The 21,730-nt window shown below is 45.9% G+C and overlaps 1 protein-coding gene across 7 annotated transcripts in view; it reads right to left on the bottom strand.

The window, feature by feature from the left end:
• Positions 1 to 21,730, bottom strand: part of LOC139269044 (unconventional myosin-XVIIIb-like) — a 452,517-nt gene that overhangs the window by 68,510 nt on the left and 362,277 nt on the right. For all 7 annotated transcript variants that reach the window (XM_070888021.1, XM_070888023.1, XM_070888024.1 and 4 more), the window contains 3 exons: positions 16,149 to 16,265; positions 14,164 to 14,247; positions 6,870 to 7,007 (listed from right to left, as the gene is read on the bottom strand). In XM_070888021.1, coding sequence (XP_070744122.1) covers positions 6,870 to 7,007; positions 14,164 to 14,247; positions 16,149 to 16,265 — 339 coding nt within the window. The remainder of the gene's footprint in view (positions 1 to 6,869; positions 7,008 to 14,163; positions 14,248 to 16,148; positions 16,266 to 21,730) is intronic.

Genomic DNA, 21,730 nt, shown 5'->3' with positions numbered 1-21,730 from the left:
CCCATGTGACGTGCGTTAAGTGCATCGTTTCGGGGTATTGTTTTTAAAAGTTTCAAAAATTGCACACTATTTATTTTGTAAATGTGCCAAAGTTGAATGTTTTGTTGTCGCCGGGCAGTCTTTCCAGGACTTTTCCATGGGAGTTCCGCCCAAAGTACTGTCAGGATCCCAGCGCTCCTTTGGGTGGCACTTGGGTGGAACTTAGCTTCCACCAAGTTCAGGGCCTGTGTGTTCTATTCATAGAATCATAGAAGTTTACAGCACGGAAGGAGGCCATTTCGGCCCATCGTGTCCACGCTGGCCAACCAAGAGCTACCCAGCCTAATCCCACTTTGCCGCTCTTGGTCCGTAGTCCTGCAGGATACGGCACTGCAAGTGTATATCCAAGTACTTTTTAAATGTGGGGAGGGTTTTTGCCTCTACCACCCTTTCAGGCATTGAGTTCCAGACCCCCACCACCCTCTGGGTGAAGAAATTTCCCCTGAAATCCCCGCTAAACCTTCTATCTATTACTTTAAATCTATGCTCCCTGGTAGTTGACCCTTCTGCTAAGGGAAATAGGTCCCTCCTATCCACTCTATCCAGGCCCCTCATAATTTTATACACTTCAATAAGGTCTCCCCTCAGCCTCCTCTGCTCCAATAAAAACAAATCCAGCCGATCCAATCTTTCCACATAGCTAAAATTCTCCAGTCCAGGCAACGCCCTCTTAAATCTCCTCTGTACCTTCTCCAGTGCAATTGCATCTTTCCTGTAATGTGGTGACCAGAACTGCATGCAGTACTCTACCTGAGGCCTAACCAGTGCTTTATACATTTTCAAGTATAACCTCCCTGCTCTTGTATTCTATGCCTTGGCTAATAAAGGCAAGTATTCCGTATGCCTTCTTAACCACCTTATCTACCTGGCCTGCTACCTTCAGGGATCTGTGGACCTGCACTCCAAGGTCTCTTTGTTCCTCTACACTTCTCAGTGTCCTACCATTTAATGTGTATTCCCTTGCCTTGTTAGCCCTCCCCAAATGCATTACCTCACACTTCTCCAGATTGAATTCCATTTGTCACTGTTCTGACCAGTACATTGATATCTTCCTGCAGTCCGCAGCTTTCTTCTACATTATCAACCACACGGCCGATTTTAGTGTCATCTGCAAATTTCTTAATCATACCCCCTACATTCAAGTCTAAATCATTGATATATACCACAAAAAGCAAGGGACCCAGTACTGAGCCCTGTGGAACCCCACTGGATACAGCCTTCCAGTCGCTATTGTATAGATTTTGTACATAATACAGTCACGGCTACTGGAATATGTGATAGTGTATTTCGGTGCATCAATTCATCGGCTGTCCTATGCCTATAAATGAAGTATTGTTGGACAATGTATCCGGAAAGACTTTTGCACACAAGAGGTTAAATGCTGGAGGTTGAAATAGGACCGATGCCAAATTCAGGCAGATAAAAAAGGCTCCATCTCATTGATTGCAGAACATGAAACCTTATGCTGAGGCAGAAGACACCGACTGTTGATGGAATATGGTTCCACAAGCATCTGCAACCCCTCCAGTTCCTCTCTCGAGCTGGCTATTCCTCACATTTGGGCCTAGACGGCGAGTAGTCAGGCTGTTCACTCATAGAGGGCATCACAACTAAGCCACATCCTTACTGAAGGCCCAAACGTTGCCAGAGTGATGGAGACCAAACATCGCGGAGTGATGGGGACCGAACATCGCCGGAGTGACGGAGACCGAACATCGCCGGAGTGACGGTGACCGAACATCGCGGAGTGATGGAGACCGAACATCGCGGAGTGACGGTGACCGAACATCGCGGAGTGATGGAGACCGAACATCGCGGAGTGATGGAGACCGAACATCGCCGGAGTGACGGAGACCGAACATCGCCGGAGTGATGGAGACCGAACATCGCCGGAGTGACGGAGACCGAACATCGCCGGAGTGATGGAGACCGAACATCGCCGGAGTGACGGAGACCGAACATCGCCGGAGTGATGGAGACCGAACATCGCCGGAGTGACGGTGACCGAACATCGCAGAGTGACGGAGACCGAATGTTGCCGGAGTGACGGAGACTGAACGTTGCCAGAGTGATTGAGGCCCGAACATCGCCGGAATGATGGAGACCGAACATCGCCGGAATGATGGAGACCAAACATCGCCGGAGTGACGGAGACCGAACGTCGCCGGAATGATGGAGACCGAACGTCGCCTGAGTGACGGAGACCAAACATCGCCGGAGTGACGGAGACCGAACGTCGCCGGAATGATGGAGACCGAACATCGCCGGAATGATGGAGACCAAACATCGCCGGAGTGATGGAGACCGAACATCGCCGGAATGATGGAGACCAAACATCGCCGGAGTGATGGAGGCCGAACGTCGCTGGAGTGACGGAGACTGAACGTCGCCTTACTCGACATTCACTCACATCTTTTCCAGCCGGAGTCACTGGAGCAGTGGTGGGAATCCTAGCTGATTTTGCCCTCCTCAGCCCCGGAGAACTGAGGTTCGCACTGGCACACAAACAGCTGCTCATCTGGAGATCGGTTAAACTCAGCACAAGCCAGTGCTGGTTTCTGTGGCTGAGCACAACACTGGACTGTACCATTACCTAGTAAACCTTGGCGGAGCTTAATTTGTTTTTTTTAATGTAATAGGGTTGTTCTCCTTAGAGCAGAGAAAGTTAAGAGGAGATTTGATAGAGGTTTTTAAAATCACGAAGGTGTTTAGATAGAAAAAAAAAGCAAGACTTGCATTTATATAGCACCATTCACGACCACCAGACGTCTCAAAGTGCTTTGCAGTCAATGTCGTGCCTTTTGGAGTGTAGTCACTGTTGTAATGTGGGAAACGTAGCAGCCAATTTGTGCACAAGCAAGCTCCCACAAACAGCAATGTGATAATGACCGCTAATCTGTTTTTTTGGTGATGTTGATTGAGGGATAAATATTGGCCAGGACACTGGGGATAACTCCCCTGCTCTTCTTCGAAATAGTGCCATGGGATCTTTTACATCCACTTGAAAGAGAACAGACACAGGGCGTAATGTCTCATCCGAAAGACGGCACTTCCAACAGTGCAGCACTCCCCTGGAGTGTCAGCCTAGATGTTTGTGCTTATGTCCCTGCAGTGGGACTTGAACCCGCAACCTTCTGACTTAGATGCGAGTGTGCTACCCACTGAGCCACAGCTGACACAGTAAATAAAGAGAAACTGTTTCCAATAGCTGAAGGGTCATTAGCCGGAGGGCACAGATTTCAGATGATTGGCAAAAGAACCAGAGGAAATACAAATTACACAATGAGTGGTTAGGATTTGGAATGCACTGCCTGAAAGGCTGGTGAAACAGAATCAATAGTAACTTTCAAAAGGGAATTGAATAAATACTTGAAGGAGAGAAATAGCAGGGATATGGGGAAAGAGCGGGGAAATAGGACTAACTGGATTGGTCTGCGAAAGAGCCGGTGCAGACTCGATGGGCCGAATGGCCTCCTTCTGTGCTGTACTATAGATTCTATAAAATTGGGCATTGCAGCTGTGATGATTGACACAATGTCATTGCTGACATTATTGCACTTGGTTTTATATTCAACTCATGTTACGTGACATTATGCCAATTAACCGACCCTAATAAACAACCAAACTGTGCTTTAAGACACTGAAAATCAGCATGGAGCTGAACAGTACAGAGGGCTTAGAGAATGATCCCGCTGTCGGGGAACCCTGAGGTTTGATCAAACTGACGCCGATGGGATCATAGACAACGTCATCTGCTGGATGCTTGGGTCCAACGTTTAAAAATAAATAGTGGAGGCAGTCGCAACTCTGCTCACACTCCTGCTGTCATGTATGTATGCTTGGAGTTACTAGCCACCAGGTGGCGCCACTGTCGGAGGTCATTGCGCTGTGCGCATGGGTGTACAGCCCAGGTATAAAAGACAAGTCATCTTGTAATGTATTCACTTTGGGCCCGAATAAAGCAGAGCCAGGTTTGTACCTGTGTTAGTTTGCAGTATTCAGTCTATCGAGTTACTACATACATAACATCTGCAGCACGAAAACTGCTCAGAGTTTGCCACTAACCGGAAATAAAATGGCAGCTACACTCAGAAGAAGGTTGGTGCGAAAGACTGCAGTGTCACAGCAAGTGGGGGGTGACCTTGGGAGGTTACCATACTTTACTGGGACAGTGTTGAGAGGGTTTTTAATCTTGCTTCTTACCCAAACAGTAACTAACCTGGGAATGGTTCGTACCGAAGTTGATGTACAATGCCCAGGAGTCTCCCAGGACTGACCCCACTCCCGCAAGAAGCACGACATTCAACTGGCCGAGAAATTTTGAAAAGAAAGAAAAATACTATGTTTTTAAAAAATTTGTTCATGGGATGTGGGCGTCGCTGGCAAGCCCAGCATTTATTGCCCGTCCCTATTTGCCCTCGAGAACGTGGTGGTGAGCCGCCTTCTTGAACCGCTGCAGTCCGTGTGGTGAAGGTGCTCCCACAGCGCTGTTAGGGAGGGAGTTCCAGGATTTTGACCCAGCGACGATGAAGGAACGGCCGATATATTTCCAAGTCAGGATGGTGTGTGACTTGGAGGGGAACTTGAAGGTGGTGGTATTCCCATGCGCCTGCTGGCTGGTAAAGATCAGGGGTTTGGGAGGTGTTATATATGTGTTATTAAAATAAATAGCCTTTATCTTTCATTTACTATTGCTCCTTACTAACAGATATCAAATTTCATGAAATCATTCACAGGAAAACTGCACACATTCCACATTTGATAAATTATACATTAAAAAAAAATGGATCAACTATTTTCCTGAAAGAGAGGGTCAGAAACAGCCTTAAATCTTGGGGCCAGATTGCCAGAACTGAAACTCTGTTTCTCTCTCTACAGATGCTGCCTGACCTGCTGACTATTTTCAGCATTTGCGGTCTTTATTTCAGATTTCCAGCATCCGCAATGTTTTGCTTTTGTGCCAGAGCTGGATCTGTTCTGAGTGGAGAAGACTGAGAGTGAACATGATTCTGGTATTGAATGTGTAAAAACCCCATGGATAGCAAGGTTCAACTACGATGGCTGAAAGAAAGAAAAGACTTGCATTTATATAGTGTCTTTCACGACCACCGGACATCTCAAAGCGCTTTACAGCCAATGAAGTAGTGTAGTGTAGTTTTGGAGTGTAGTCACTGTTGTAATGCGGGAAACGCGGCGGCCAATTTGTGCATAGCAAGATCCCACAAACAGCAATGTGATAATGACCAGATCATCTGTTTTTTGTTATGTTGATTGAGGGCTAAATATTGGCCAGGACACCAGGTGTAACTCCCCTGCTCTTCTTTGCAACAGTGCCATGGGATCTTTTACATCTACCTGAGAGAGCAGACGGGGCCTCAGTTTAATGTCTCATCCAAAAGACGGCACCTCCAACAGTGCAGCACTCCCTCAGTACTATACTGGGAATGTCAGCCTAGCTTTACATCATTGGCAAGAACTGTGAGACTATCCAAGTATGATGTAGTTGCAAGTCATCATAAATGTAAGCAAGGTCCAGGAGGGGGAGTCGGATCAGGCTGTTTGGGGATTACAGTCACATTACAATTACATTGCAAGGGAAGGATACTGGAATAAATCACTGTCGTTAGAATTCCATGTATTAATCTCTTTGAAAAACAACATTGTGGCAGATAGATAAACTATTTTTGATTTAAAATAAAGAATTAAGTGAAAATTGTGGGGGAAACTAAAGACCATTTGTTGGGAACCAGACTGCAGCAAGGGGGAAAAAAATACCAGCAAATTGGTAAGATTAGCAATGCAGTTTGACAGTGTGGATAAATAGCCTCCAACCGCATTAGCCCACCAGGTAAACTCCATTTCAGATGAATGGCTAAGATGGATAAGAGGATTTAAAAGATTTACAATCGCTTAGGGCTCAGATGATAAATATGAAGGCAATCAGATTAACACATGGACATGTTTGATTGGTGAGCGAGCGGATATTTTATGCTCTTTCCAGCTGTGCGCGAACATTGCAGAAAAAGTACTGGATAAATTGGAGGAGCATTCTGTGATGCATGGAAACCAAATTTTTTGAAGGACGTGACTGCAGCCAACGAACTGGAAATGTTCCGCGCATGCGCATTTCAGGTTCGTCACGGGAGCGGGCTGGTTAAAAATTGTTTTTTTAAATACCAGGGAGAGCGCGGGTTTTGGGGCAAAAATGCCGGGGAAGGAGCGGGTTCCTGTAACAAAAAAGAAATATCATGCTTCCGGTGTCAATTTGTTTGTTTTGTCTTAAAACACTCCTGTGAAGTGCCTCAGGATGTTTTGCTACGTTAAAGACGCCATGTAAATCGTTGTTCCAGTTTAATGTGCAGTCGGCTTCAATTCCACCCAAGGAAACAGGAAGAATCACTGGCTAAATACGTGAAGGGAAAACACTTGGAGGGCTGCGGGGAAAGAACGGGGGAATGGGACTCATTGAATAGTTTAACCAAAGAGACGGTCATTTTTTTACATTACAGATTACTGAATTGCAGCTTTATATCATCGCTGGATAACACTAGATCCCCTTTGCTAAGAAATCTTCCAATAAAGGTTCCAGAACTATGGTCATAACTTAAGTCCAGTCTTTTTTTTTAAAAAAGAGGTGTTGATAATCTCCTCAATCTTGTCCTACCGTTGGGAGTTCTAATACCCGAGAGTACTTCTAACAACTAGAGGAGCCCAAGTCAAACAGTATGGATTCGCAAAAGATAACCAGGTAGATGTAATGATTCAAAAGGCATCAGAAAAGATAAGAGGATTTAAAAAAAAGAATGGTTACATTTAAAAAAAAAGTCTACCTCAAATCTCTTTAGTTGTGCCCTCTGGAACTCAAGCTTGTTCTCCAGATCACAGATGATAGCTTCCTGTCGGCTTACAATCCCACGTTCCACCATCGAGTGCTCCATATACTCAACCCGACTCTGAGCAACCTGCAGCTGTGTATTTGAAAAGATTAATTACACACAGAGGGATTGACTTTAACACTGAACTTCTGCACAGAGAATGGGAGGGAGGATCATACAGCTCTTCATAACTTTGTAACAAAAGGAACCGAAATGTTACATACATCTATAATTGTCAACTTCTGCGAGAGGTACAGATACACTTTATTCCTAACTAGGTCAGCGAATTCTATTGCTGGGGAAGGAAGAGCGACATTATTACCATGTCAATGCATGATTCAAATGGGCATTTTGATCATTCCCTTTGTATATTGTTATCCAGCATTGTTTATTTTTAACAAGTCCAATAAAGAAATCTAACTGTAAGCATATTCACCATTAAATTGAGTTGTACATTTAGAAGGTGCAAGAAACACAAAATATAATTCAATCCCAATTGGTTGCAGCCATATAAACACGATCACAATCAGAAGTGGCAATTTCTTATACATGTTGTTGCTGTGTCAGGTAGAATGGATAATTTAGGTTTATTCCGCTTTAACTCCTTGTTGAGAGCTACAATCTGGAGCAGTGAATTGCTTGAAGACCACTTTCAAATACAGCAGTAAGCTGCAATACAGAGTGGTGGGACAGGTCCTTATTTCTGTACTCTGCAAGTGGTCTTGTCATTCGCGCTGTTGGAGGCGGAGCAACAGAAAGAGAAAATGGCTGGACTAAATTCCAGTTACAACAACCTTTCGCAGCAGCAAGGGCCACAAACTGGAGCCCCAGAAACATTGGAGGAACGCATTTCTCAGGACCCACAGTTGATGGGAGGTAGATGTTGTTACGGGTAACAGTGAGGTAGTAACTGGCAATACATTGAATCTATCCAGACCTCAGACAGATGCAATGTTCCATTGAAGGGTTTCGCTCAAGGGTCAGAGATCAGACTAGATGACAACTGTACAAGAGAAAAAGGTTAGTAAAGACAAATGTAGGTCCCCTGCAGTCAGAATCAGGGGAAGTCATAACGGGGAACAAAGAAATGGCAGACCAATTGAACAAGTACTTTGGTTCGGTATTCACTAAGGAGGACACAAACAACCTTCCGGATATAAAAGGGGTCAGAGGGTCTAGTAAGAAGGAGGAACTGAGAGAAATCCTTATTAGTCGGGAAATTGTGTTGGGGAAATTGATGAGATTGAAGGCCGATAAATCCCCAAGGCCTGATGGACTGCATCCCAGAGTACTTAAGGAGGTGGCCTTGGAAATAACGGATGCATTGACAGTCATTTTCCAACATTCCATTGACTCTAGATCAGTTCCTATGCAGTGGAGGGTAGCCAATGTAACCCCACTTTAAAAAAAAGGAGGGAGAGAGAAAACAGGGAATTATAGACCGGTCAGCCTGACATCGGTAGTGGGTAAGATGATGGAATCAATTATTAAGGATGTCATAGCAGCGCATTTGGAAAGAGGTGACATGATAGGTCCAAGTCAGCATGGATTTGTGAAAGGGAAATCATGCTTGACAAATCTTTTGGAATTTTTTGAGGATGTTTCCAGTAGAGTGGACAAGGGAGAGCCAGTTGATGTGATATATTTGGACTTTCAGAAGGCTTTCGACAAGGTCCCACACAATGGATTAATGTGCAAAGTTAAAGCACATGGGATTGGGGGTAGTGTGCTGACATGGATTGAGAACTGGTTGTCAGACAGGAAGCAAAGAGTAGGAGTAAATGGGGACTTTTCAGAATGGCAGGCAGTGACTAGTGGGGTACCGCAAGGTTCTGGGACATTGTACATTAATGATTTAGACGAGGGGATTAAATGTAGTATCTCCAAATTTGCAGATGACACTAAGTTGGGTGGCAGTGTGAGCTGCGAGGAGGATGCTATGAGGCTGCAGAGTGACTTGGATAGGTTAGGTGAGTGGGCAAATGCATGGCAGATGAAGTATAATATGGATAAATATGAGGTTATCCACTTTGGTGGTAAAAACAGAGAGACAGACTATTATCTGAATGGTGACAGATTAGGAAAAGGGGAGGTGCAATGAGACCTGGGTGTCATGGTACATCAGTCATTGAAGGTTGGCATGCAGGTCCAGCAGGCGGTTAAGAAAGCAAATGGCATGTTGGCCTTCATAGCGAGGGGATTTGAGTACAGGGGCAGGGAGGTGTTGCTACAGTTGTACAGGGCTTTGGTGAGGCAACACCTGGAGTATTGTGTACAGTTTTGGTCTCCTAACTTGAGGAAGGACATTCTTGCTATTGAGGGAGTGCAGCGAAGGTTCACCAGACTGATTCCCGGGATGGCGGGACTGACATATCAAGAAAGACTGGATCAACTGGGCTTGTATTCACTGGAGTTCAGAAGAATGAGAGGGGATCTCATAGAAATATTTAAAATTCTGACAGGTTTGGACAGGTTAGATGCAGGAAGAATGTTCCCAATGTTGGGGAAGTCCAGAACCAGGGGTCACAGTCTAAGGATAAGGGGTAAGCCATTTAGGACCGAGATGAGGAGAAACTTCTTCACCCAGAGAGTGACGACCCTGTGGAATTCTCTACCACAGAAAGTTGTTGAGGCCAATTCACTAAATATATTCAAAAAGGAGTTAGATGTAGTCCTTACTACTAGGGGGATCAAGGGGTATGGCAAGAAAGCAGGAATGGGGTACTGAAGTTGCATGTTCAGCCATGAACTCATTGAATGGCGGTGCAGGCTCGAAGGGCCGAATGGCCTACTCCTGCACCTATTTTCTATGTTTCTATGTTTCTATGTAGCATCATTGAGTCAGAAGTGGATGATCAAGAGAATGTTCAGTAATGGGGGAGCAACAATTATAATGAAGAAATGGGAGCTTGGAACTCTCAGAAATAGGGATTTGAAAGAACCATCAACAGATGAGCAAGGTTGTGGCTTGTTTTTAACAAACATTCAGCAATAATTACTTTTGTCTTTTTCAAATAAGAACATAAGAAAATAAGAACATAAGAAAATAAGAATTAGGAGTAGGCCATTCGGCCCCTCAAGTCTGCTCCACCATTCAGTAAGATCAAGGCTGATTTTCTACCTCAACTCCACGTTCCTGTACTATCCCCATATCCCTTGATATTCAAAAATCTATCGATCTCTGTCTTGAATATACTCAGTGACTGAGCCTCCACAGCTCTCTGGGGTAGAGAATTCCAAAGATTCACCGCCCTCTGTGTGAAGATATTTCTCATCATCTCAGTCCTAAATGGCCGACCCCTTATTCTGAGACTATGACCCCTGATTCTAGACTCCCCAGCCCGGGGAAACATCCTCCCTGCATCTACCCTGTCAAGTCCTGTAAGAATTTTGTCTGTTTCAATGAGATCGCCTCTCATTCTTCTAAACCCGACAGAATATAGGACTAGTCTATTCAATCTCTCCTCATAGGACAATGCCCATTCCAGGAATCAGTCTGGTGCACTCTCTCTGTGGCAAGTATATCCTTCCTTAGGTAACGAGACTAAGACTGTATACAATACTCCAGGTGTGGTCTCACCGGGGCCCTACATAATTGCAGTGACATTTTTACTCTTATTCTCAAATCCTCTTGTAATAAACACCAACATACCATTTGCTTTCTTAATTGCTTGCTGTACCTGCATGTTAGCTTGCAGAGATTCATGTACAAGGACACCCAGGTCCCTCTGAACACCAACATTTCCCAATCTCTCACCGTTAAAAAATACTGTTTTTCTATTTTTCCTACCAAAGTGGATATCTTCACATTTCTCCACATTATGGGCCCAAGTTTCCACACGATAAAAAACGGGCGCCTCTCCGAGCTGGGCGCCCGTTTATCGCGCCGAAAATGGCGCCTAAAAAAAAATTGCGCTATTCTCGAGCGCCCTGCAGCTCCTTGTCTGCCTGGCGTGGCGCCCAGGGGGGCGGAGCCTACACTCGCGCCGATTTTGTAAGTGGGAGGGGGCGGGTACCATTTAAATTAGTTTTTTTCCTGCCGGCATCGCTGCGCGTGCGCGTTGGAGCGTTCGCGCATGCTCAGTGTGAAGGAAACATTGGCACTCGGCCATTTTTGTAGTTCTTTGTAGCTGTTTAATTTTTGAACATTTTTTAATAAAAGCACATTGCCATCAGCACATCAGCACTGAGGCTTCTTGCAGCAAGCCTCAGAAAGTTGAGGCAGCCGTTTCCCTCCCCACCCCCGCCCGCCGTCGGGAACGAACGGAACGGCTCCCCCCCGCGGGAACGAACGGAACGGCTCCCCCCCGCGGGAACGAACGGAACGTCTCCCCCATTCCCCCCCCCCCCGCGGGAACGAACGGAACGGCTCCTCCCCCTCCCCCCCCCGCGGGAACAAACGGAATGGCCCCCCCCCCGCGGGAACGAACGATGGCTGAAGCACTTTCACACAGATAGGAAGATGGTTTATTTAATCTTTTCTTTGCTTATAAATGTTTATTCAGGTTGGATTTATTTGTATAATATTTGTAGAAGTATAAATAAGGATTTATTATAGAATTTAATGACTTCCCTTCCCCCCCCCCCTCCTCGTTCTGGACGCCTAATTTGTAACCTGCGCCTCATTTTTTAATGTGTAGAACAGGTTTTTTCAGTTCTACAAAAATCTTCACTTGCTCCATTCTAAGTTAGTTTGGAGTACGTTTTCACTGTGGAAACTTTGAAATCACGCATCAGTGGCCGGACTCGCCCCCTTTTGAAGAAAAAATTCTGTTCCAAAGTAGAACTGTTCTACCTGACTAGAACTGCAGAAAAAAAAATGTGGAGAATTGCGATTTCTAAGATAATCCGTTCTCCACCAGTTGCTCCTAAAAATCAGGCGCAAATCATGTGGAAACTTGGGCCCTATATTCCATTTGCCATGTGCTTGCCCACTCACTTAGCCTGTCTCTTTGCGTCCTCATCACATCTTACATTCCCACCTCGCTTTCTATCATCATCAACCTTGGATATATTACATTTGGATCAAATGTTTCAGTATCACGTATCCCAGCTTCAACAGAGAGAAAGTGAACTAGTAAGGGTATTTATTTGATGTTCAGTGCTATTTAAATAAAGCAGTTTATTTGTTGACTTGGCCTTTCAGGTTGTTTACATGTGTCTTTAAACAGCTCATTGAAAAGGTTGTAGATGTGGCCCAATGTTATGGGTAGAAAACTCATCTCAACACAAAGGCCATGATGAATAGAGTCACTGGTTTCACTCTTGATAATACATTAATCTTTATAGGAACATAGGAACAGGAGGCCATTCAGCCCCTCGAGCAGGTTCCGTCATTCAATGAGATCATGACTGATCTGTGTCCTAACTCCATCCACCCGCCTTTGGCCATATCCCTTAATACCTTTGGTTAACAAAAAGCTTTCTATCTCATATATAGAACTAACAATTGATCTCGCATCAATTGCCATTTGCAGAAGAGAGTTCCAAACTTCTACCACCCTTTGTGTGTAGAAGTGTTTCCTAATTTCACTCCTGAAAGGTCTGGCTCTAATTTTCAGACAATGCCCCCTAGTCCTAGAATCCCCAACTAGCAAAAATAGTTTCTCTCTATCTACCCTGTCTGTTCCCCTTAATATTCTGAAAGGTTCAATCAAATCACCCCATAACCTTTTAAGTTCGAGAAAATACAACCCTAATTTGTGTAACTTAACCCTTGAAGTCCGGGTATCATTCTGGTAAACCTACACTGCACTCTCTCCAAGGCTAATATGTCCTTCCTAAGGTGTGATGACTAGAACTGGTCACAGCGCTCCAGGTGTGGTCTGACCAGGGCTTTGTACAGCTGCAGCATAACTTCTACCCCCTTGTATTCTAGTCCTCCAGATATAAAGGCCAGCATTCCATTAGCCTTTGTGACATGATAAGGTACCTTCAACCTTCAGAAGACATTAACTTCCTGCCAAAATATCAAAATAATGTGCAGCACCTATACAAGGTCGATCCATTACTGTCTCTCTCTTACACAGTCCCCCGGAATCGAGGATGACTTGCTTCCACACTAATATGAGTTCTAAGGTGACTGATGAGTCCAATGCGGGACCTACAGTCTCTGTCACAGGTGGGGCAGGCGGTGGTTGGAGGGATGGGTGGATGGGGTGCTTAGTTTGTCGTGCGCTCCTTACGCTGTTGGTACATGGCTTCCACGTTCTCCCGGCGAAGAGACTCAGTGTTCGCCTTCTCGGATGCTTCTCCTCCACTTTGGGTGGTTTGGGCCAAGAGTCGGCGGGGCGTTACATTTTTTCAAGGAGGCTTTGAGAGTGTCCAAGAAGAGGTTTCTCTGCCTTCCTGGGGATGGCTTGCCGTGACGGAGCTCAGAGTAGAGCTCTTGCTTCAGAAGTCTTGTATCAGGCATGTGGACAATGTGGCCCGTCCATCGGAGCTGGTCAAGCGTGGTCAATGCCTCAGTGCTGGAGATGTTGACCGAGAGAGAACACTGACGTTGGTGCCAAAGGATTTGCAGGATTTTGCAGAGGCAATGTTGGTGGTACTTCTGCAGTGCTTTGAGGTGTCTACTGTACGTTGTCTATGTCTCTGAGGCATGTAGGAGGACGGATAGCACTACTGCTCTGTAGACCACGAGCTTGGTGCTGGGTTTGAGATCTTGGTCTTCAAACACTCTTTTCCTCAGGCGACCGAAGGCGGTGTTGGATTTCGTCATCGAAGTCTGCCCTCGATGACAGGAGGCTCCCAAGGTATGGAAAGTGGTCCACGCTGTCTAAGGTCTTGTCATGGGTCTTGATGATCGGGGGCAGTGCTGTGTGGCGAGGGCAGGTTGGTAGAGAATCTTTGTCTTACGGATGTTTAATTTAAGGTCCAGACTCTTGTACGCTTCAGTGGAGGTGTCAACAATGGTTTGGAATTCGGCCTCCGAGTGTGTGCAAATGCAAGCGGAGTCTGCATATTGTAATTCAATGACAGAGGTTGGAACAACCTTGGAACTATTACTGTAGCATAAAGGTTGCATGCAAGATGTCCAAAGACAAATGGTAAGACTGTAGCTATTGACAATTTTCCCATTGTAGGAACAGAAGGCACTTGACCAACAGTCCATTTATATGGGAGGATAGCTACCAAGTGTATATGTGCTCCGAAACTCAGGAAGAAATACAGGGATCAGATCTCGAAATATAATTCAGAACTCAAAACCACCTCTGATGTCACCACTGTCACAGTTAAAGCCTCCTACCTTTTCTTCAAAACGTTGCTTTTCCTTCGTAGCTTCTTCTAACTGGCCTTGAAGCTCTTGTATCTGTGCAATGTCATTGGATGACTGGCAATGGAGAGAGAAAACAGGAGATCAAATTTAATAAATGAAACAAAAATAAATAGCGACCACAAAGTAATGTCACTTTTTAACAGGTATGAAACCACGAGTCCATTATTAAAGAAGGTACTGATCATTGGAAGCTTTTTTCAGTGGAAGAACCCAAACTCTTCCGTCTCGTGTAGGTTGGCACTCATTAGGATGAACAAGAAGCCCCTTCCTCTTTCTATATTTAAAATTAATTTTTGGTGGGGTTTTGTGCTTAACCAGGCAATGGATGGAGCACATGGGCTTATGGTGGACTTCGAGATTTGTCTGAAGGAATCACTGTGGCTTAAGTCACTGACTGTCGGGTTGTGTTCCGGCTCAGACTTGGGCAGTCGTCCTTGTTTATTCAAAATAGAACAGGAGACTCCAGCAGCAACTCTACACCATGGGCTAGCAATTTGGTGGGCTAGGGCCCCTCGCGAGGGTTGGGACAAGGGGGCATTCGCGCCACTCGGCAAATTCAGTGTGCCAGTACCAGCGGCGCTGAGGAGTATCGCCGGGAGCGTAGCACCGGTGTGCAACCCTCTCCCCCCCCGGTATCGACCTGCTGTCAAAATTTGTTTTGTGCCCCCTAGTGACCCCGCCAGAGAAAGCTGGGGTGCAGAGCTGTCCCGGGGCACTAAGGGAAGGAATGAGGTAAGCGTGATTGTATTTTTTGCTTTTGTGATTTAACTTTATTTGGGGTGGGTAATGTATCAGGAATGTTTTTTTTTTGCAGGAGGCCTCTCTCAGGGTGCTACGAAGCCGGCTCCTTAGCACGGGATATTCGGTTGCTCACCCGGCCTAGCGCCCTAAGAGAAGTGTGGGACACCTCCCTCAGCGCTCCACTCCACTCTCAAGACGCAACCACTGAATTTTTTTGCTGCTGTCGCTAACTATTTCTCCTAAATTTAGACACCACTCGACGTTAACGCCTTAATAAACCCTTCAACCGAATTTCCAGCCCCTGAAGTTTCCGGCAGCACTCAAACACAATTACCCTCAACCACAGTCCAGAGCCCGAAACAGAACAGACTCTGATGAAAAGCATAAGTAAAGTGGTCCAGGATTGTAAAAGCTGTACACAGAAATATTACAATTTGTGTGGCATTATCATTAGTAAGCAGTACTTCAACTTTCCTCATCGTCGTGGGAGTCCGTTGAACTTACAATAAATTAGGGAGAATGGAGGTGTTGACTCTGTGAATGTTAATTAATGATTCCAAAACACTGAGGCGGTTTTAATATCCCTGCCGATCAATAGAATAGATATAAAAATCACATTATTGCAGAATATCAAGTCAGAAGTTGTAAATCATATTTGCATTTTGTCCATTAGCAGATTTTAGGACTAAGTGTTTGCGATAGTGTTTCTATATTTTCAGGCTGTGCCCCAGACAGAAAAATGTGAAAACCACTAGTTTAGCAGACACTGAAGATATAGGTTTGAAGAAAACATCTTTATAAGACAGGACAACTTTCTAGATTTTATATGACAAACATGAACCCAAGCTCCAAAGCTCGCATTGTTCACCACAGTGAGAATTTCACAATGTAACCAAGGGCCTGCCAGGCCAAATGGACAATGTAGTTGTCATGCATGCATCTGTGAGGATGCTCACAGGTTTGTAGAGCTGTTGAGTTGAGATTAGCTTAGCCAGTCACGTGATGTCCACAAGACTCAATAAAACCCCAGCCAGTTGGGGTCGGGTGATCCACGATGAGGCAGGTGGTTGTGAGCCTGGTGGATGAACTGGTAATGTGTACTGTGATTGTTAAACCTTTTGCTAACAAACTAACTAGTTCTTAATAGCAATGTGTTGCTATGAATTCTTAAGCATGGAAGCCATGAAGCAAATACATTACAGTAGTGTGTGTACCTGAGCAATGAGCTCCTTGTGTTTCTTCATAAGTTCATTCAAGTCCTCCTGGTCTTCTTCAAGACGCTTTAGCAGATCAGCCTTCTCATGCTCCAGTTGATACAACTGCTCATCGGCCTACCATCAAACAAATAAAAATATCAGTGAAGGACGGACTAGCTCACCATCAAGATCTTTCTTCAGCTGCCTCTGCCATTTAACAGTAGCAGATACCATGTACAGACCGTCTAAGTTTTTTCCTCAAATCCATCAGTCTCATGAGGTTTTTCTCACTAAAACTTTGGCCCCAAACTGTCGACCGTCTCTTCGTTTGATCAGGATGGGCGCATCCGGAAAATGGGCAACTCCCAGTTCCACTCAGCAGCTGATCAATAATAGGTGGGATTCCGCAGCCTGGGACTGATCCTTCGAAGTTTTCCAACAATGTCTCCTCCTCCCGCCCCTGACTACAAGCTTTGAACAGAAAATGCTGGAAATCTCAGCGGGTCAGGCAACATCTGTGGGGAGAAACAGAGTTTCCCTATCTAGACTCATCTTTTAAGAACATAAGAAATAAGAGCAGGAGTAGACCATATGGCCCCTCGAGCCTGCTCCGCCATTTAATACTATCATGGCTGATCCGATCATGGACTCAGGTCCACTTCCTTGCCCACTCCCTATAACCCCTTATTCCCTTATCGGTTAAGAAACTGTCCATCTCTGCCTTAAATTTATTCAAAGGCCCGGCTTCCACAGCTATCTGAGACAGCGAATTCCACAGATTTACAACCCTCTGAGTGAAGAAATTTCTCCTCATCTCAGTTTTAAATGGGCGGCCACTTATTCTAAAATTATAGCCCTTAGTTCTAGTCTCCCCTATCAGTGGAAACATCCTCTCTGCATCCACCTTGTCAAGCCCCCTCATAATCTTATACGTTTCGATAAGATCACCTATCATTCTTCTGAATTCCAAAGAGTAGAGACCCAACCTACTCAACCTTTCCTCATAAGTCAACTCCCTCATCTCCGGAGTCAACCCAGTGAACCTTCTCTGAACTGCCTCCAAAGCAAGTATATCCTTTCTGAAATATGGAAACCAAATCTGCACGCAGTATTCTAGGTGTGGCCTCACCAATACCCTGTATAACTGTAGCAAGACTTCCCTGCTTTTATATTCCATCCCCTTTGCAATAAAGGCCAAGATTCCATTAACCTACCTGATCACTTGCTGTACCTGCAAACTAACCTTTCGTTTCCTAACTTGTGCTATTACCATCTCAAGTCGGCCCATCATCCTTTTGTCTCTCTAATCTCTCCTGCCTTCCACCCTATCACAGACCTTCCCTTTTGTTCTTTCCTCCCCTCCCCCCTTTCACTGAACCCTTGCACTTCCTTAAGAGATGTTAATTTCAAACTTTTGTCAGTTCTGACGAAGGGTCATCGACCTGAAACGTTAACTCTGTTTCTCTTGCCACAGATGCTGCCTGACCTGCTGAGATTTCCAGCATTCTCTGTCTTTATTTCAGATTCCAGCATCTGCAGTATTTTGCTTTTGTACAGGTTTGGAACATTTTGCTGATGGACAAGCATCCATATGGTAACTGAAATGGGCACAAGGTCCCAAGTCTGAATCCAAATTTGTCCAAACTGCGGCAGCAGGTTACGATTGAAAAATAAATAGCTGCTCCATATGCTCAGAGAGAGGTTCTGCCAGGTTAGAATCATAGAACGGTTACAGCACAGAGGGCGGCCATTCGGCCCGTCGAGCCCGTGCTGGCTCCCTGCAAGAGCACTTCAGCCAGTCCAACTCCCCCATGCTTTCCCCGTAGCCCTGCCATTTTATTTCCTTCAGGAACTTATCCAATTTCCTTTTGAAAGCCACCATTGAGTCTGCCTCCACCACCCTCTCAGGCCGTGCATTCCAGATCCTAACCACTCGCTGCATAAAAAAGTTTTCCCGCATGTCGCCTTTTGGTTCTTCTGCGAATCACCTTAAACCTGTGTCCTCTGGTTCTCGACCCTTCTGTCAATGGGAACAGTTTCTCTCCATCTACTCTGTCCAGACCCCTCATGATTTTGAACACCTCGATCAAATCCCCTCTCAAACTTCTCTGCTCCAAGGAGAATAAACCCAACTTCTCCAGTCTATCCACATAACTGAAGTTCCTCATCCCTGGAACCATTCTTGTAATTCTTTTTATGCATCGACCAAAAATTGTGGCAGTGTGGCTATTGACTGTTGTGAAGAGGCCACAACACTTTTTGATGACTATTACTCATGATGTTTCGATGATATATGCCAGATTTTGTAATGAAACAATCGGCAGGTGCCCACTTTATTCGAGTTGGTAGAAGTGCCGATAGTTTAGAAAAGAGCAGTCTGAATATTTTTCTTGACCAAAGATGACACTGCCTAATTATGAATTAGATTTTTATTGACTATTCGGATTCCAAGAGCCCAAATGCGTTCCCTCAGAAACCCAAGGTAGAATTCTTGCTCGGCTTTATTCCAGTCAAAATCTATGATTGTGATCTAATCAAACGATGGAAGAGGCAAGTTTAGGGCCACAGCCACGTTGGTTATTTTTTCAAACTTGGTTATGTCAATACGAATACAGAGCAATGGCAGGTGTCAAGTAGTCTGGATTCTGTTATATTGGGCCCAAGTTTTGGGCCACGCCAAGAACAGCGCAGTCCCGACCTGGACGTCCGTTTTCCGCGTCCGAAAATGCGGCTAAAAAATACCTGCAGATTCTCCGGCTCCCTGCAGGTCCTGTGGAGCTTGGCGCGGCGCAGCACGAGCTGTGGGGGGCGGAGCCAGGTCCCTGCGCTGAAATCAGTGCCGGGACCTCTGCACATGCGCGCTACAGTGGGCATGCATGTGCAGTAGCTCCAGGCGCCCAAAACTGTGTGGGAGGGGCCCGAAGCACGCAGCCCCTAGCCCTGGCTGAATGGGCTCACTGGGGCGGCGAAGATCAGGCTGCACCTCCCTCGTCCAGCTCCTGCTCTGGCTCCAGCTTCCTCCCCTGTTCAGCTGGCTCTCTCAACCCCCCAGCCCCCACCCCCCCCCCCCAGCTCCCGCTCCGATCCCCCCCCCAGCTCCCGCTCTGATCCCCTACCCAGCTCCCGCTCCGACCCCCCCCCAGCTCCCGCTCCGACCTCCCACCCAGCTCCCGCTCAGACCGCCCACCCAGCTCCGGCTCCAACGCCCCCCCCAGCTCCCGCTCCGACCCCCACCCAGCTCCCGCTCCGACCCCCCGCCCAGCTCCCACTCCGACCCCCCCCCCAGCTCCCGTTCCGACCCCCCCCACAGCAGGTGATAGAGGTATGTTTTAAGGAACGTCTAGAAGGAGGAATGAGAGGTAGAGAGGTGGAGAGATTTAGGGTGGGAGTTCCAGAGCTTGGGGCCCAGGCAACAGAAGGCACGGCCACCGATGGTTGAGCGATTATAATCAGGGATGCTCAAGAGGGCAGAATTTGAGGAGTGCAGATATCTCAGGGGGTTTTAGGACTGAAGGAGATTACAGAGATAGGGAGGGGTGAGGCCATGGAGGGAATTGTAAACAAGGATGAGAATTTTGAAATCGAGGCGTTGCTTAACCAGGAGCCAATGTAGGTCAGCGAGCACAGGGGGTGATGGGTGAGCGGGTTCGGTGCGAGTTAGGACACGGGCTGCCGAGTTTTGGATGACCTCAAGTTTACATAGAGTAGAGCGTGGGAGGCCAGCCAGGAGTGCATCTAGAGGTAACAAAGGCATGGATGAGGGTTTTAATAGATGAGCCGAGACAGGGGCGGAGACGGTCGATGTTACGGAGGTGGAAACAGGCGTTCTTAGCTATGTCTCGGATATGTGGACAGAAGCTCATTTCAGGGACAGATACTTTGCAAGAAATGTGTGTTTTGAAGAGCAGTAAGTGCTCCCTTTGAGTGGTGTTAAATGTTACACATCAAAACAGAGACATTGTGAAACAGGCAATAGTTTGTGCCTTGAGACTTGGGCTGACTAGCTGATTATTGAACCCACGATGACAAGATGTTGCTGCCTTACTCCACATGGCTTGTGGAGCTTTTGTGGTTTGAAACTGGCAACCAATCCTCATTTTTGCCATTCCATTGTCACATAAGTAACCATTCGACTCTGGGGTTAAAGGTTACTCAGCTCCCAGTGCCGCCCTCGATTGGTTTATTTTCCTGATATTCTTGTACATAATCAAGAACACATCCTCATTATTGAATCCGAGGGCTCTTGCAACACACGTGTTGTTTACACCTGTATACGGTAGCATAGTGGTTAAGTTACTGGACTTGTAATCCAGAGTCCTGGACCAATGATCCAGTGATATAAGTTCAAATCCCACCACGGCAGCTGGAGGAATTTAAATTCAGTTAATTAAATAAATATGGAATTTAAAAAAAGCTTGTGTAAGTAATGGTGACCATGAAATTACCAGATTGTCGTAAGAACTGATCTGGTTCACTCATGTCCTTTAGGGAAGGAGATCTGCTGCCCTTACCTGGTATGACTCCAATATAGTTGATTGTTAACTGCCCTCTGAAATGGCCTAGCAAGCCACTCAGTTCCACCAAACCAATACTGCAGCGGTTCAAAGTGGCAGCTCACTCCCGCCTTCTCGAAGGTAATTAGGGATGGGCAATAAATGCTGGGTTTTGCAGTGGCACTCACATCACGTGAACGAATATATAAAAAAAATACTTGCAGTTGTTACCTGCAGGGTGTATACATTAGAAAATCTAGGTCATTAAGAAATTTTTGTTTGCAAGGTTGAGAAACAATAATTTTATTCTGGGGCGTTTTAACTTTGTGATCTTAATGTAAATGCAATGGTATGAAGACCGTAGCTAAGACTCTGGTGTCAGCTGTTGCTCAGTGGGCAGCACTCTCGCCTCTGAGTCAGAAGGTTGTGGGTTCAAGTCCCACTCCAGGGACATGAGCACAAAAAAAATCTAGGCTGACACTCCAGTGCTGAGGGAGTGCTGCACTGACAAGAGTCTTTCGGATAAGACGTTAAACCGAGACCCAGTCTGCTCTCTCAAGTTGACGTAAAAGATCTCACGGCGCTATTTTGAAGAAGAGCAGGGGATTTATCCCTGGTGCCCTGGGCCAATATTTATACCTCAATCAACATAATTAAAAAGCAGATGATCTGGTCATTATCTCATTGCAGTTTGTGGGAGCTTGTTTGGGCACAAATTAGTTGCCGCGTTTCCTACATTACAACAGTGATTACACTCCAAAAGTACTTAATTGGCTGTAAAATGCTTTGAGACATCCAGTGGTCGTGAAAGGCGCTCTATAAATGCAAGTCGCTCTTTATTTGAAAGCAACCAACTTACACCCATAATTCCCCCTCCTGGGGCGTTCACAATACCAGCTGTGGAATGAGGGAGGGGAAGCAATGAGTGGAGTAAGGCACTGCTTCATTCGAAGGGAAATGGTTGGAGTCGGGTTGCCAAAGTCGGTCTGCAAGGGACCAGTCACCCAGCAGCATTGGTCAAGGCCAATGCAGGCTGCAGGTTTTATGGCTCTCCGAGACATGAAATTGGCCTTGGAGAACTTCAAGGAGAAGGCGAAAACCCCAAAG

The sequence above is a fragment of the Pristiophorus japonicus genome, chromosome 8 (assembly GCF_044704955.1).
Source record: "Pristiophorus japonicus isolate sPriJap1 chromosome 8, sPriJap1.hap1, whole genome shotgun sequence".
Taxonomy (NCBI): Eukaryota; Metazoa; Chordata; class Chondrichthyes; family Pristiophoridae; genus Pristiophorus; species Pristiophorus japonicus.
Note: the sequence above shows the minus strand (reverse complement) of the source record. Positions and strands in the feature narration are given on the sequence as shown.